General features: G+C 34.7%; 1 protein-coding gene across 3 annotated transcripts in view; it reads right to left on the bottom strand.

Moving 5' to 3' along the window:
* The window catches only part of Nha2 (Na[+]/H[+] hydrogen antiporter 2), a 285,799-nt gene that overhangs the window by 48,006 nt on the left and 219,036 nt on the right, over positions 1–18,757 (bottom strand). For all 3 annotated transcript variants that reach the window (XM_073962240.1, XM_073962242.1, XM_073962241.1), the window contains one exon: positions 8,570–8,758. In XM_073962240.1, coding sequence (XP_073818341.1) covers positions 8,570–8,758 — 189 coding nt within the window. The remainder of the gene's footprint in view (positions 1–8,569; positions 8,759–18,757) is intronic.

Raw genomic sequence — 18,757 nt, 5'->3', positions numbered from 1 at the left:
TGATATCGGTTCATATATAGATATAGCTCTCATATACATATATGTTCGCCCGATTTCGAGTAATTGATGGACCAAACACGAAAATTCTGTCCAATTATGATGATATTTGGAATATGTGGCGGAATTCGGACTGGAAATAAGTTTGCCAAGTTATTTTGAAATCGGTTCAGATTTGGATATAGCTCCCATATATATTTTCGCCCGATTTGAGGTGTTTGTTGCAACAAACACGCAATTTCTGTCCAATTTTGATGAAATTTGAAATGTGTGACAGGACTCGGTCTAGAAATATATTTGCCAAATTATATTGAAATCGGTTCAGATTTGGCTCCCATATATATTTTCGCCCGATTTGAGGTATTTGGTGCAACAAACACGCAATTTTCGTCCAATTTCAATGAAATTTGAAACGTGTGATAGGATTCGGTCTAGAAGTATGTTTGCCAAATTATATCGAAATCGGTTCAGTTTTGGATATAGCTCCCATATACATTTTCACCCGATTTTAGGTATTTCGTGCAGCAATCACGCTATATATGTCCAATTGTGATTACATTTAAAGTGTCTGACGAAATTTGGTCTAGAAAACATTATTGAGACATCATATTGAAATCGGTTCAGATGTGGATATATCGTTCATAAATTTTCTCTGTCGAAGTTAATTGTTTTCTCATTTTAGTTGGTTGATACCGAACTTCCTTGAGAACATTGTTTAAATATTTCTCTTTTGACAAATTGGCCGAAACAGAGGCGACATGAATCAAGAGCTTGGTATTGTTGCCGTTTTCATAGGAGACTTCCGAAGCAAATTTTCTTCCTTCACTATAATCCACATTAGGGCGCCCTCTCTTCTTTGTATCATTGCCTTGTTCTAGCGTAAATACTGTGTCGCTAGCTAACCATAAGCTTTCAAATTTTAATACACGATTTTTTTACCTCCAATTTTTTATCCATTTTTGGTTAAGGCGTGCACAAATGTTATAAACTTAAGTTTTACGAAATCTGGAAATTGATATTTTTTTATTCGCAAGTATACGCAAAATTTCTTTTCAAAATCTGTTAGCCGGCATTGTCACCTTTCACCAGATACCTATTTTTACGAGAATACACCCCGATACCGAAAGTTCTACTCCAAAAAACACATGGACGATACCACAGACTACATCAAAAAACATCACTTACTGACACAACAAATTGTTGACCACAACTAATATTACATTTACATATTTAATAATAATCTTAATTTACATACCATTACCCGTATTTTCCATTTTAAAAAAATATATAATATCAACAGATCGAGATTTGGCGCCAAAATACTTAAATTGTTTAATTACGACTGAATATCAGAAATGAACGGAATTCAAACTATGACATCTTTGACATCGCCGGGGGCCGTTGCCAGATTGTAATATTTTGGGTTTGGAGGTTTGAAAGTGTTAAGAATATAATTCCGTTATTATTTGATTTCAATCACGGACTTGCAAAAATGACTTTTTGCCTCAAAAACGTGCCATTGGCCCCATCGTGCATTGGCCAAAATTAAAGAAATGAAAGTCTAATTTTTGGTACCACATACCTACTCCTAACATGTTAAATTTCTCTAAAATAAACTTGTTATGGATTACTTCTTACTGTACTCTTTGAGAATAGCAGCAAAAAAGAAAAATTTTAACAGGTTGGATTTCGAGGTGAATTTAGTGCAAACGTTAGGTGAAAGTAAAATATTAATATCAAACTAAATGAACTCTACAATGTATCAACTTAATTTTGATGCGGTTTTGTGTTTGTTAAATTTTGGGATTTTTTAAAGATCAGTAGTAGTCTACATATCCTATTTTCTCACTATCGGCTGCGTCTTTCTGCGACTTTGGAAATAGTACCCAAAATACTGAGGGCACCTTTCAGAGTGTATTTTTTTCATTTTTTCAAAGGTGCATGTGATACATTTCAGCTTTTTAAATATATAGAAGAGACATTGCACAGTGGTGGCACTTACATGGGAAGGTATGGCAAAAATACTTCTAACTATTATATCGAACTGAAATTGTTATCAATGGATCATAGTGGCCTAAAAACACTATAAGTAAAATATTGGGGTCCTAGGTCCAAAATTTTGCGTGGTTGCATGTAATGAATCTTTCTGAATTAAAGTATTTTACTGTTACCAACACATTTTTCAACCGAATTTGCTGTAATCCGGTATCACGAGTTGTTAATGCATAGTAAACCTCCCTGCGAAAAATTGTCAGTATTGGTCCATTATTTGGTATACTCCCTATATGATTTTTATATCGATTTATTTAGGCAGATGTCAACCAAATATTCTAAGCGAATATGTTCTTATAATGAACTCAGACTTCAGAACATCACTTTATAACGAAGAGTAATATCGGTCCACTTTTGACCACAGCCTCCATATTGGGTTACCATCCTTTTCTTAGTACTTTATAAGATTTAACCACATTTGTCTGCATAATTACTTGTAATAATGTATTTTTGGTTCTCAGGGCGGGGGAAATCTCCACTTTTTAGCGCAGTTCAACATTAGGTTGTCCCAAAAATAAAATAAATTATTTGTTAAATACCCCCAAATCTTTTTCTTACGCGAGCCCTAAGTTACCATGACCATAGAAATTTCCGCAAAAAGTCTATACAGTTTTGAAATCTACAGGCCCTAGGCTTCAATTTGGTACTAATGGCCATTCTTGCGAATTTTTGGAAAGTAACTTAAACTTTAAGGAAATCCATACATCTATATTCAATATTTTCATTTTGACCGATATTATAACCAAAATATATGACAACCCTTGCAATTTAGAGGAATTTCCATAACTAGAAAAATTAAGCTAAGGCAATTTCCTAAATGATTCAACTTAAATGGAAAAAATAAGTTGAGTTTCGAAAAATTTGCAAAGTTTTGAAGCGATTTGCATTTTTCAATTTTTAAAACGATGTCATGAGTTTTTTTATTTTTGTCGTTGGGCGCATCCACTGTGCATTGTGCGGTTTATTTATATGAAGAATACGTCAAAAAGTGGTCATCAATGTAAAATTTGGAAAATTCAGCCATTTTGATTGATTATTACGGCTAGAACCCTAAATATACCGAATATTGGGCGGTACCGATTTATGGGGACAACATCAAAGGGGGGCCTGCATTAATCGACAATTTTCTGAAGGCAACCTACCTCCAGGAAAGATTAAGTGGCATTTCTGCCATTTCGAATTAATAACTTATATAAAACCTTCAAAATTCCGAAAATCGGGCGGTACCATTATATGGAAACCCTATCAAAACGTGGACCCAATTCAAAAATTTTTTCCCAGAAAGTTTTCTAATACTAGGGAATACCGATAGCCAAAGTGTAGCAATTACATTGAAAGATGTGGTCAAGATCCCCAAAATGCCAGAAATCAGGGGGTACCGTTCTATGAGGGCCATGCCTAAAGTTGGACCTATGTTGATTTTTTTTGCTTCTTTTTATTTGTGTTAAACTAGCCTTTACTGAAATTTTCGTATTGATATCTGCTCAGGAAGTATTTTTGGCCGCTCTTCCCATACAAGTTCGACCACAGTGCGATGGTACAAGATATTTCAGGGGCATATCCATAACTCCGCTGGAAATAGCCTGAAACTTGTAAAAAACACCTACGGTCACCTTGTGTAGTGGCTGGCGCGTACGGCAATTTCCACACTGAATACAGCGTTGGTCCAAACTTTCTGCGAATCTTTAAGTTCGAAGACGGTGCTCATCCACTCCTTCCGTTACCTTCCCAACAAAATTTCAAGAATATTCGCTAAAATTGTACGTGCAACATCTCTTGAACGGAGCAACCAATTTGGTCCATAATATTTTGTCCATGGTCGGTCCACTCTTTGGGGTACCCCCTTACAAAAGTTAAACATTTTTTTTAGTGCAGTTAAAGGTCTGGGCAACTCCATGTACCATGGTATAAAGGTCCGAAAGCTGAAATGACTGGTGAGCGCAATATCTATCGAAAGGAATGACTACTAGAAGAAGAACCACATGCAAAATGGACTATGCCGATCTATTACTTCAGGTACCTGCTTTGCAATACTATTGAAGTTTAGTTAAAACCTTCTAGAGTTGGGTAATCTAGTTCCTAGTTCCTCGTACTAGTTCCAAAACGGATGAGTAACATCATGAAATATAACGTATAATATTAAGTATACGCAGTTTGTTCAAAGAAAAAATGTGGGCCATTGGAAATGCGAAGTGAACGATATAGTTCCATATAGTTCCTTTGGCATAACTCTAAAACCCTCCATGTACACAATTTTTGGGGTCAGGGATTTTGATTGTGTAGCAGGCATTCGATTTATCCGTTATATTCAATTCACACAGTCTGAGGGAATATCTCAGTCGTCCAAGCCGACTGATACTTTTTTAAACCCTACACCATAGGGTATAATAAGTTTGTTTTTCCGTTTGTGACACATTGAAATACACATTTGCTGTAAAATATACATATTCTTGATCAGGATAAAATTCTGAGTCGATATAGCCATGTCCGTCTGTCCTTATGTTGTAATCACACTAGCGTCCACAGTAATTGAGCTGGAGCGCTTTGATACAGCCACAATATAACGGTACCTCCTGATTTATGGTATTTTGAGGATTTTAGCTAAAATGTTTAACCGAACTACCTGTATTTTACCATTTGAGGTTACCAGTGGTCACAAAATACCTCCACAAAAAATTGTCAATATAGGCCCATGTTTTGGTATATCCACCCTATAACGTACCTACAAATTTTCGGTATTTTGAGGATTGAGGTTCCCAGTGGTCACAAAACATCTCCACAAAAACTGTCAACATACGTCCATGTCTTGGTATAGCCTTCTTATAACGGTACCTCCCGATTGTCGGTATTTTTAGGATTTTACTACATTCTTTACCCGAACTAACTGTAATTTGACAGTTGAGGTTCCTAGTAATCAGAATGTTTCATGGTGGAGGGTATAAAATGTTCGGCCAGGCCGAACTTTGTTACTTTAGTTTTTATTAATGTTGTAATTGATTCCTCTTCCTGAGTATTTCAGTCAGGTGAAACATCGCCCGCTATGCACATTCGAGCGCAAGATAACTCTCGAACGGATCTGCAGATTCGGTCCAAAATTTGGCCTTCGTAATAGTTTGTCCAAACTTAGTCTTAATTGGAAGATAAGCCATATCGGTCAACTCCTGCAGGTACCTCCCCCACAAAAGTTCATAAATGATCGGAAAATTTGTGCACACGATAACTTTTAGAGGGAGTGACCGGTTTGATCCATACTTTACACATCCCAAATTATTCACCAGATATAGAATAAGTTCGAATATGGACTATATTTGTCCACTCTTTCAGGTACCCCCCACACAAAATTTTGGATAAGTTCACTTTAAGGCCTGCTCTCGAATCACTTTAATTTCTGTTGAAGCAACTTGCTACTACAATTGCGATTGTAAACGTTTTTTTTCAGTGGCAAGTCCATACTTCTTGAGAAAACAGCCGAAAAGGTGTAAAAACCCCTTATTCACCATATGTTGTGGCTGGAGAACATGATAATTCTCGAATTGATCAACCGATTTGGTCCGAAATGAAAGTTAAAATTCACATAGGCTGAGGGTATATCTCTGTCGGCAAAGCCGACCGATACTTCTTTACTTGTTGTAGAATATTTTAATGTATGAAATCTCATCGTGTGCTAATTTTTCAGTTATAGAAAACATCCATCTACCTACGTGCTGAGTGCTTTCAATAAAATTATCCACTCCACACCAAAGATCAAAACATGAGCGATGAATTTTAGTTTTAGGAGTGATCCCTACTTAGAAATTTCAGAAAAAAGTAGAAAGAATAATTAGCAAAGATTAAGTGGTCAATTTTTTTAGTGGATCGGAACGATATTACCTTAGTATGAGCATTGGATGGGAACAATTTATTTTATTTTGCATGCAACATATAAACTGTGTTTTTCTCGAAATCGTCCACAAAAATATATGACAATTGGTTTATTAGTTTTCGTGCATCGCAAAATGATTTAATAAAAACAGGGTTTCGTAGACGGCCTCAAAACTTTGCAATATATTTCTCTTTTAGACGAAGAAAAAATCTGCAAAAAAGTTACGCAGTTTTCTCAGAGCAAAAATCATGAAAAATTGCTTTTATTGAGCTTTACAACTGGCGGTCTCCCTTTAAAGCTAAGCACACTTAAATGTTGGCTTACATCCAGTTTGAAAACCATTGATTGCTCCTAATTTTAATTGCATGTAGTCCTTATGATTTGTATTGCCCCTTCATTTTCACATATTTTGAAAGACAGAATAACTCGTGCAAAAAATGGAAAACCGACAAAAACGTTCTAACTTTGCTATTTTTCAATGTAAGATTCTATTGAATATGTAAAGAAAAACTAGCACATTAGCCTATATAGGCCAAAATATAGGAAAAAGTTAAAAATTTGTGCACATTTTATTAATTTTTAGTGGTATAGCAATTCACTCTCGGAGTCGACCCGGAGTCGGAGCCGGAGTCGTGAAAACAACTCGTCTGGAGTCGGAGTCGAGCCAAAAATACCTCGAGTCCGAAACCTTGGTTCGGACCACCCGAATTTAACACTTTTTACTTGTTTAAATTAAATTTACTATTTTCAATTCGTTAGTTTATATTTACGTGGCATATTAAATGCACAACTTTGTATTTTCATATCACAACAAAAATCTAATGCAATTAGTAAAGTCAATTTAAAGTTAATTTCAATATTGTTAGCTTTTGAAAACAAAATTTTGTTTTATACTTTTACCATGAAATATGCTTTTAACTTTTAAACTATACGATTTAGTAGTTGCTGTTGCCAAAGCTATGTGTGTGTATGTGTGGGAGTAGTAAATTTAAAGGATTTACAGAAAAAAAATAACTGCATCCAACTTTCCAAACATTGAATGAACACAATTTCGTTTGCTTTCGACAACCAATAGCCGACACACAAAACAAATTTAATTTCACCAATAAAATTGTGAAGCCCCCTAATCCGTTCACTTTGTGCCTGGAGGCATTTAATTTGTTAATGTTTATTGAATTTGTTTGTGTTTTGCCTGTTCAAACGTCCAAAAATCGTCAGTCTATGCTGTTGCTGAAACTAGTTTTGTGGGTTGTTTTGGAACCCATTTATTTTTACTGCAAAAAGCGATGGGGAAATTAAATTTAAGTTTCAAATAGCTCTGCTGTGGAAAATTTGTAAAGTATGGTGAGGAAACTGGGTCATACGTTAATTGGATTACGGAATGAATTTTAGTATAGAAACTGGGTCACATATTTTATGGAATGTCTAAAGGAATGATGGATATTGAATGACCCTATTTATTAGGATGTAAAATTCTGGGACACATAATAATACCTTCTTCGTCTGAAGTGGAATTTCTTATAGACAAATTTTAGTAAATTACACTGTGCAACAAAATTCAATTTTTTTTCAAAATGATGGGAAAAACTGAGAAGACTATGAAAGTAGAGCTAAAAATATGAGACACGTGTATCGACGTTTTTAAAGTTTACATGGGAAAGTAACCAAAGTAGGCGGGCAAGTTCCGCTCATTTCTAGTTTTTTTCGAAATATTCGAGTTAAGATATCTTGGAATCCTTGCATTTTAGGTACATAGTGTCTTTGGCAACTTTACAGAGGAGGATGTGATGAATATTTTTGTTAAAAATTTTAACCCTCATGCAGTTCATCAAAGGGGACTTTTTCGTCCTTTTTTCGAAAATCTTTCAAAAACTCCTTTAAAATGTGATCATATCAAATCCAAATATTCTACAAAATTGTTCGCCATAAAATTTTACTATAGGCCGCAGAATACACCAAATCTGTAAATCTTATCTAATCGCCAGGAATCTCTAAAAATGAAAAACACGTTTTAGGGTTAAAGTCGTCTGAGTTTATCCAAATCTGTCCCACAAAACATAATTTTAGAGAGATGACGTCAAAGACGAAAACGTTCTTCGTCAAATTTCACTCTGGGTCACCAAAGAAATGAAATGTATATTTATATTATATATCATGAAAATATCAGTATCAATTTTGCTGAACATTTTTTTTTGTTGTCGCACAGTGTTATTGTTATCATCGAATCCGATTTTTGTGGAGAATATAGTTGATACCTCTTGAAAAGAAGTTTTAAAAGTCCGAAAGGTTCGGAATATGTTTAGAGCTCCTAAGAATTTTTTCAATCAAAATTAAATTTCCAAATATATTATTTTTGGCATCACTTTTAAAACTTGATCACTAAAGTTGTTCAATTTTATTATTTGTTTCAATACAATAGGTATGTATTTACAATCCAACACCCGCCACCTATTGACTGTCAGTTTATAAATATTAAAAAATATGTTTAAAATTCCACTATAAAACGCTATTAAGAATATTACAAACAAAACCCAAACAGACAATATGTTATAACCAATTGTTGTAGTCAATAACAAAGAAAGAGTTAATAAAACAGAAAAAGAAATGGAGAAAAAACACAGATTGTTATTTTGTCTTCATATGAATACTACTACTTACATTTTCATAGCTTTGACGTTGTTGTGGCGTCATTTTGGCTTGCTGGCGCTTCCATCCAATACCAGCAACGAAAGCAACTGTTACACAGCCTAAGGCGCCAGCTGATGGATACTTGATAGCTTTACTGCCCATTACAGCGATGGCTCCACCCAAGATGGTCAAGACAAAACGTAAACCATTTACATAGGTCTGTGAAAAAGAAATAAAAAAGAAAAGGAAAAAGAGCAAATTAAAAAACGTTTGTTGAAAACAAGCGTCATATTGCCATACATGTTTTAATATAAATTTAATGCTGATGGCAATGACAGATTGCTGGTAAAAGACATGGTAATGTGATTAAATTGTCAGAGAATAAAAAGGGTTTTTGGGAGATAATTGAAACAATGTTTAACAATATTAATATAGATGGGGTACTACTCGGTATTTACCTAAAACTTGGGCAAATTTATTTTTTTGTGTTTCTGTCGGACAGGTAATCAAAAAGAAAAGAAAACCACGTGGACTTAACTTTTTTCGTGTACTTTTATTGTGGAATATTAACATACTTCTTTTCAATAATATAATTTTAATATGTTTAAGAGATCAACTAATTACAATTTTTCTACTTAAGCATTATATTTATTTATGTACATTTATTAAGATTTAAGAAATGTAATAATTTTAAAGAAAATAGAAAACCCCATGAAGCAAAACTTAACATTTTATATATCCAATCGAGCTATGTAGCTGCACGTAGGAAAAAAATCAATGCAGACTGCATAAATTACAGCTATACCAAAGAGGACCAAAATCTCAAGATTATAAACTGAAACCTTTGAAAGTTTAATGTTGCCTAGCCTGGGAATCGTACCCGAGCATTCCGCGTGCAAAGCGGGTGTGCATATCATTGCACCACGGTGGTACTCACACATTTTCGTTAAAGTAGTATATAATTATTAATAATGTTGATCTTATGTTAGATAATTAAAATAAAAACCATCATCATCACTCTTTTGATGACATAAGAAAACTTTATTATGAAGTACTGCAAATTATCGAAAATTATCTGTATATCGGATTGAACACCTGAATTTTTTCAGATATTCCAATAAAGAGTCAGAATTCCAGGCGAAAATATGTAGAATATCGAATCAAACTTCCCAAAAGTTTCCGAACGTCGGATCAAGTATCTCGATTGTTTCGCAATTTGTTTCGATATTTTTTTAGAATTTCGGAAAAATCCGAAAAGATGGCAGTGCTTGGTGGTACAAAATACAGCTTCATTAACAGTGAAGTTTTTAAATCTCTTTTTCCGCAAAAGCGTAAATGATGTGTCAGTTTTTTTCAAACGCTTTAAAATACGCTGCATGCTGCATGCATTTTCAAACTCAACTCTGGTTGATTTTTTTGGAAAACCTGCTTGCGGAACGCGACTATAAGAACATATCAAAAACACTTAAAATCTGGCTTCTTGTTTGCGGAACGCGACTAGAATAAAATATCAAAAAAAAAAACAATTAAAAATCACGAGCATTTTACGGACGCAGATCAAATTTTGAAAAGTTACTAAGATTATCCTTATTTAGTTTTCTTCTACTTTTACTTTGACAAAAGTGAAAAATGTGGCCAAAAAATCCACCCAAATTAACATTTTAGACCGGTTACAAAAACATCTTATCCAAAAGCATTTAATTTGTATATTATACAATCACAATTCGTGTCTTATAAAAGGGTAAAATTTGGCTTCAGCAATGTTAAATTTTAAAAAATATAGTCAAAACAACTGATCAAAGACTATTTTGTACATTGGGAACATTTTTGTGAAAAAAAAAAAACTGAATACGGGGTGTTTGCCTTAAACAAAAGATGAAAGAAGATAAACATATAATACAAGTTAAAGTGCATGGCCTTTATAATCCAGGAGAGGAAATGGTCGCGGGGAGAAGAAAGGAACAGCCATATACTTACCCTAATGCAGCCAAATGTAGTACATGGACGAGTTCTGGTATTCGGTCATAGACAATTGCTACACAACGAACACCATATGATGATCAGCTACAAATTATTGGACTATATCCTTCTTCTTTTTGGGAAGGTGGAAAATTGAGGAAGGCGGTATACGTCAAGGTGTACACGGTGTTCCTAAACTAACTTTATATCAAATGTGCTTACACCTGGGAAGTTTTTAGAGATTCTGAAACTACAATGTTCATACAAAATAGCCGGAGAGATTTTTAAATAAATTGCGGTCAATGTTCACATTTGTAGGGTTTTTTTAGGTTCTCGCGATTCTGCTGGAAAACGGCAAGTCTTATCGAAATGGGACTAGAAAAATTTTATAGCTATAAAATTTCTCTACATTTACCATTTTTTCTTGGTTTTACCATTTTTTGAGACATAGAAGTTCAAATAGGGACATATATCCGCCTTTTTTATACCCTCAGCATTTATGCACGTTCATAGGGGCAAAATATGCCTCATCGACATAATGGTATGTTTGGACGAAATCCATTTCAGACAATTTGGAGTTGATTTAGCAATGTCTGTCCGTCTGTCTGCCTGGCTGGATGGTGCGCACTATAACTCTCGAACGGATCAACCGAATCGGTCCAAAATTTGGCTTTCGTAATATTTTGTCCAAACTTAGTTTAAATTCGAAGATGGGTTTCTAGTATGGATATGAGTGTTCTATTCAATTTCAGATACAAAACCATGGCACAATTACCCGGGTAGTGGCATCGTAAAATTTTGAATATGTTATGTCAAAACTTTCTTTATGTTGTTGCTCGCACTATAACTCTCGAACGGATCAACCGAATCGGTCCAAAATTTGGCTTTCGTAATATTTTGTCCAAACTTAGTTTAAATTCGAAGATGGGTTTCTAGTATGGATATGAGTGTTCTATTCAATTTCAGATACAAAACCATGGCACAATTACCCGGGTAGTGGCATCGTAAAATTTTGAATATGTTATGTCAAAACTTTCTTTATGTTGTTGGGGAAATTACAACAAAAATAATTTTTTATAAAGGGATTTGACTTTTCATATTCGATCAGCTGGTGTGATACCACTACCTGGTAGTTCTGCCATGTACAAAACTAAATTTTATTTTATGAAAATATTTTTGTTTGAATTTTTCACATAGGAATAATTCTTAGCATACTTAATATTTTTTTATTTTTTATACACAGTACTCCTCCCCCAGTGACAACGTTAGGTATTTATTCGTACAGTTCATCCAGAGTTTGAATGTCAGGTGGACATTCTTGAGTTTGAATGTCAGGTGGAACAGCAAGTGGTGGTGATTCGTCCATTGGAATGTCGTCATTTTAAATAGATGCTGGTTTTAGGCGATCAACCGATATCATTTTTTGCTTCCCATTTACGTCGACCAAAAAAGTTTTCTCCCTTTTGGATATAACAGGGAACGGTCCGGTGTAGGGAGGTTGCAATGCAGCATCATTTCTGATGAAACAAATTTTGCTTGTTTAAATGCTTCCTGTTCATAAACTTTAGAATTGCAATGACTGTGCACCTTCGTGGCTTTTATCTTATTCATATCAGCTTTGAATTGTGTAACCCATTCTGAAGTTATTTTCGTGGTTTTTGATTCCTTAAAAAATTCACCGGGCAACGTTATCTCCATGCCATAAACTGAAGCTGCAGGCGAAACGTTTTAATCGTGGTTAATAGATGCATGTTGTCCCAACATTACTATTGGTAAGACTTCTGACCAACGCTCTTTTGCGCGACACATTATAGACGATTTAAGTGTTCGATGCCAACGTTCAATTTACCATTGCGTTGCGGGTGGTAAGGCGTAGTATGAGTGACACGAACTTCAATCAATTTTGAAAATTCTCGGAACAATGCAGATTCGAACTGTCGTCCTTGATCTGTCACTACTTGAGAAGGCACTCCAAACCTAGATCTCCATACACTAAAAAATGCTTTTGAAACAGATTCAGCTGTTATTGTTATGTCTTGTAATGGAATAGCCTCGGCCCATATCGTAAATCTATCATTACATGTTAGACAGTATCTATACCCTTCCGACGGTGGATGAGTTCCAATTATACCAATGCTTACTACCTTACATCGCTGGAATAGGAAATTGTCCAATAGCGTTTTTTATATGGCGTCCAACCTTTACTTGCTGGCACTTTAAACATGACCTAGCCCAATTTGAAATTTCTTTCCGCATATTTGGCCATACAAACCTATCCGATATCATCTTAATTGGGTATGGAGCCGGGATGTGATATGTTGTGTATCATGTCGAATACTTATTTTCGGAAACGAGATGTGATGTACGGTGCTTTAGATGTTGATACATCACAAACGATTTCTTTCTTCGATTTAGGAATTTCAAATGATTTCAGCTCTAGATTTGATGGTACTGCTCGTGTAACCAAACATTTGAGTTCTTCGTATTTCGCTTGATCTTCCTCTAGATCTGAATAATTCAAGGAAGTTGGAAACGATATTGCGTTGAGCCGGGTAGAGCATCTGCCGTGATATTATCTTTCCCAGGTACATGGCGAATATCAACAGTATGCTGTCCAATAAAATCTAAGTGACGTAGTTGACGAGGATATGCTTTATCTTGACGCTGATTAAAAGCAAATGTAAGCGGTTTATGATCAGTGTATATACAAAATTGACGTCCTTCAAGAAAATGTTGGAAATACTGTTGGAGAACAGCTCCCATACCAGTATCAGACGCGTCTACCCATTAAGATGTTTCGGCGGATTCAACAGGATATGCCAAAAGCGCAGCGTTTGCAAGCCGGTTCTTGCATTCTTCAAATGATTTGCGTAATTCCGGTGTCCAAATAATTGGCGTTTTTTCGTTTTTCTTTTGGCCACTTTTTACGGCATTTAACTTTTTTTACTGCTGATAGTTACGCCATATTCTTGTAACCAGGAGAATATTTGCCATAGATGATTTTTGTGTTCTTCTTAATTTTCAGACGCCACAAGTATATCATCAACATAAGCGAAACAGAAGTGAAGTCCTCGTAAAACCCTATTAATAAAGCGTTGGAATGTTTGCGCAGCGTTCGTGAGAGACCAAATTGCATACGCGTAAATTCAAACAATCCAAAGGGCGTAATTATCGCAGTCTTTGGGACGTCTTCCTCAGCTACAGAAATTATGGAACATATCTTACTGGATATTTACTACCGGGTAACGATCGGGAACAGGTGTTTTATTAAGAGAACGATAATCTCCAAAGGGGCGCCACATGCCGTCTCCTTTGGGAACCATATGTAATGCACTCGCCCAAGGACTTGCTGATGGTCTGCATATTTCCAGCTGCATCATGTAATCGAATTCATCTTTAGCGATCTTGAGTTTTTCAGGACATAATCTCCGTGCCTTAACGGAAACTACTGGTCCTTTCGTATCAATATGATGTGTTATATGATGTTTAACCGGGGGTAACTTGATACTCGGTGTCGTGACATCAACAAATTCAGAAAAAATAGAATTATACTTTCCTGGAACATCCGAAATAACCTTCAGCGTTAAATGCTGATCCCTGGAAAAATAACAGGACACTTTAAGGTTCGTCGTTGAATCAATAAGCTGATTATTTTTAACATCCACAAGCAATCCAAAATGTTTCAAAAAGTCTGACACAATTGTTGGCTGTGCGACATCAGCAACAATAAAAGACCAGAGCAATTTTCGTCGAAGACCAATGTTGCAATTTACAACTTTTGTTCCATACGTTCGTATTTTCGTATTATTTGCTGCATACAACACAAATGATTTCCGCGGACACTTTTTATCTTCACTCGTCGGTGGTGTAACTGAAATGTCGGCTCCAGTATCTATAAGGTACCTGTACTTCGATTTTGTATCTTGAATGAACAGGCGATTTATCTGTAGGCCACTCTCATCCGTCACCGTAGATGAGGTGCCTAATTGCTTTTCGAAGGTTTGTAGGTGCAGGGCCACCGACATTTTGTAGCCTTCTTGCCAAACTTGAAATGGTACCAGCATATGGAAGATCTTGCTCTGGAATTGCTTCTTGAGCGGCCATAATTCGTTTTGTTTCTACTATTTCCTTTTACTGTCAAACTATTGACCTTTTTTAAAAGTTCAGATATTTGCTTTTCAGGAAATTGCAATCGATCGTTGTCGCTTGTTGAAACCGCGTTGACTACACCAGCAGCATCCGATTGGTCATGGATTTTATCTGCCATCATTGATAATTTATCAATTCTATCTTCGCACACCGACAATATAGCTCTTGTTGTTTGTGGTAGGCGTTGAATCCACAGTGTCTTCAAAACCTCTTCAGACACTTTTCCGCTTGCCAATTCTCGAATTTCTCTCAACAATCCGGAGGGCTTTTTGTCACCAATACATACGTTTTCCAATAATTGTCGTAGCCTCTTTTCTTCCGATTCCATAAATTCGTTCAGCGATGTCTTCATGCACGCAGAGAAAAAATATTGTTGGAACAATCATATTCTAAGAGCAAAATAAAATTCTTAAAATATGTATTGTTGGCGCAACAATGTATTTTGTGTCATCATGTTTGCTAATAAAAAAATATATGGTTGAAACAACAATATATATTTTTAGATTTTTAAAATACACTATTTTGCTCTTAGAATATGATTGTTCCAACAATATCTCTTCTCTGTGTGTGAGCGTCTCATATTTGTCCTTCTCTGGTGGATCCTCCAAAACATGGCTACGTGACTTTCCATGGACCCAACTAGCGTGTGGAATTTTGTTTCGTCGCAAGATATTCCTGCCGTTACAAATTAAGATTCCAATTGGATAAACCATAGCTTTGGATTTTGTCGCCAAAATGGAGGAAAGCGTACAGAAACTCGGGATATTTCCATTGAATTCTTTTCGTTTGACATATTTGAAATTGTTTGAATTTCTTTCGTTCGGGGTCACCAATGTAGTATGGATATGAGTGTTCTTTTAATTTCAAATACAAAATGTTTAAATACAATGTTCGGAAAAATTTTGCGTACGATAACTCTTAAAAGCGAGTAACCGATTTGGCCCATACTTTGCACATCGTGAAATTTCTACCAGACAAAGATGATATTCCAATGGTTAGAGGGACGACTTGAAGTTTCTATTCCACCTCACTCGTATCTGACGGATTCATTTTACTGATGTGAGTGAGATCCTTTCTGCAAAGTTATGGCAGATCCCAAACATCAGCAACAACACTTTTCAGCGAAGAAGATTTTCCAATTATCAGAAAGATTTAACAAAACATAGTGCAATTTTAAAAAGAAATCAGTTTTTTTCCATATCATTTTTGTATACAAAAAAGTGGACCATTACATCAATTATTTTACACATCCAAAAATAAAATATTTCAACAGTGATAGGTGGCGTGGAAAATAGCAAAAACAACAACATTTTTACAATAGACCAGCAAAAAAGTTGAGGCGATTTTGCGTGAATAGCACAGCTGTGTAAATGTTATTTTGTGACCATAAAATAGTTTCAGTGAATGCAACATATGTACATTTCTAGATGAACTGGTGAAATTGGACTGCTGCTAGGCTTGGTTCGTTGGTCGGGTTGGTCTGTTGTTTGCTTGGGTTTTGGTAACGAGTGCAGACAAAAGCAAAGCAACAGATTTAGCAGAAATACATACGAATTTGGTTTAGTTCGTTTTTAGTAGCCATGATGTTGGTTGTTCTGAATTTTTTTGCTTTGTTTCTTTTGTCTTTGTTTTGCTATTTCCCTACTATGGAATGAATGAATATGTGTAAAACTCCAACAGTTATTTATGTTGGTTAGGCTGGAAAAATGTTTTCCACAGTTAGGCTAGGTTTTTGTTCGCTAGCAACTAGGATTGCTGCTGCTACTGTGCTTCTTGTGATTTCCATTTGAATTGCTTTGCAGTTGCCGTTGCCATTTCAATTTGTAGTTCTATTTGTGTTGCTGTGTGAAGTTTTCTCTCCAAAACAGATTTTGGGAATGTGATAAATTCTTTGTGTGTGCGAGAGAGCGAGGGAGTTTTTCTGTATTTTTTCTTTTCTCCGAACCAAGTGTTGTCGATTGGTTAGGGTAGTATATTTCTGGACACATAAAGCCTCCCTTGCATAGCAGATTGGTGATACTATCGATGCCAAGACCTTTGGGCCCTGTTAAAATTACATGATGAATATCATGTTGGTCTACTGCATAAACAAAAACAACAGAAAAAAAAAATAAATTAACTTGCAAAAATGAATGCTGATGAAATGTTGAAGTTGTAACTTGCCACATCTTTTGCTACTCATTGCCCAAGGAACAAATCAAAAATTAATGAAATTTTGATTTTGCAAATGGCAGATGTTATTTGAGGATATTTTTTCTAGAAATCAACAAAAGGAAGTAAAAGAAAAAAAAAAATAAAAAGGAAACAAGAAACAAGCAAACTAAATGAAAGGTATATCAACATTTGATATGTTGTCGGTGTTGGCTGCAATTTATTTATTTTTTTTTGCTTTTAGGGAAAAGAAAATTAACATCCTAGAAATTGGATATTTTTAATTAACTTGATTAAAAAAACTATGAGGTTAGAAGGAAAAAAGATAATAATTTAACATTTTTTTGTGAACAGAAAAATTCGAATGAAGACATGTCTCACCAAAAATAATAATTGTTTCCAAAAAAGTTAATTCATCTTAAGGGAAGTAAAAGCCATTATTTATACATGCTACATATCGATGCCTTACTTTCTCAACATCGTATCTGAGAAATTAACATTTTTTAGGTCAAATAACAAATTTCATTTGTTAATAAATCGGGGTTTGTCTAAATGCTTAAATGTAATTATTAAAGAATTAAATTTTCCAATAATTTCATTTAAACTTCTACCCAACCACTGATGTATCAACAATTTAATCGTTTTTTATCTCTCCTGAAAAATATTATTTTTCAAAATACAAGACGTTGAAGATGTATGGCATGGGAGGTATCCATTCAAAAAAAAAAAAAAAAAAAAAATATTAAAACAACAACATGCTTAGCAATAGTTTTGAAACTGATTACTATGATTTTTAGATTATAGATATGTTACCTGTTCATGTACGTCAACTTATTAAATCAAAGGACAAGGCCAAGTTTACGCACAGGCAAATGTAGTCACAAAGTACAAGGCCGTTACTGTCATACAGGAAATACCATATTGGGAAAGGTGCCACAACTACACCTGTCAGTGGCGCACAGTATTATAGCTGACATCGTATATAGCACGTTGCAGATTTGTAGTTAGTCAGAGATTAAAACTTCTAGTCTACATTTTCACCCCCGGTGCACAATGGTCGAAATAAATGTCGGTCTAGCGGCGCAAAATTAAAAACAATCAACCTATAAAATTCTAAATTTTTTCATTGTATCGATTAAACATCCTGATCATTCATGCCCTGCAAATGCAACATATTATGCTGCAACAGATTGTAAAAAAATTTCGTATTTTTACAATTTAAACAAGTGAGAAAGTGCTAAGATCGGCCGGGCCAAATTTTGTATGCCCTCCAGCATGAAATATTTTGAACAAAATGAGATAAAGAGATAATTTGAACCGAAAATTTAGATTAATATATGAACGATAGTCGTTATAAACGATATTAATAAAATGAGTAGACTTTGTACTATATATTGATTTCTGGGTATAAATTTAAATTCTTACACATATCTGAATTTTTTTAAGGCTTTCCAAAACACTTTGTTTGCTTGTAACATCTACTGAGTAAATAAATAAACACTCTTTTTATCGACTATTTTTCTTATGCCAACTGACTATTTTTACAAGGCAGTTTAAAAATAGTCGATTTATAATCAACCATTTTATCAACTGGTTGATAAAAGTTCGACAGTGACATCTGACACAGATGGTAGATGAAATTATGGTTCTCCAGTATCTTTGTATTTACCATAATTAGCTTGAACTCTGCTAAAATGTTGCAGTGAACGGAATTGTGTTTTCAGTTTTTTTTGCACAATGCTATTCAGTCGAACTATGAAAACCTATGTATGTCTTTGCTTCAAACAACATTAAGAAAGTAGATGGTAAAAATGTGTTTATTTTTAAAAAAGACTAAACAACAAAATTATTAATGAAAAATGGAAATATTTGTTGAAATTGTTACATAATACTTTTGGTAATAATTTCAGAATGAAGTTGTGCTAGAAAAATGTACGAAATGATTTATTTTTATAAAAC

The sequence above is a fragment of the Musca autumnalis genome, unplaced genomic scaffold (assembly GCF_047663935.1).
Source record: "Musca autumnalis isolate F117 unplaced genomic scaffold, ASM4766393v1 scaffold_1, whole genome shotgun sequence".
Taxonomy (NCBI): domain Eukaryota; kingdom Metazoa; phylum Arthropoda; class Insecta; order Diptera; family Muscidae; genus Musca; species Musca autumnalis.
The sequence above is the reverse complement of the archived record's forward strand: the minus strand, read 5'-3'. Positions and strand labels throughout refer to the sequence as shown.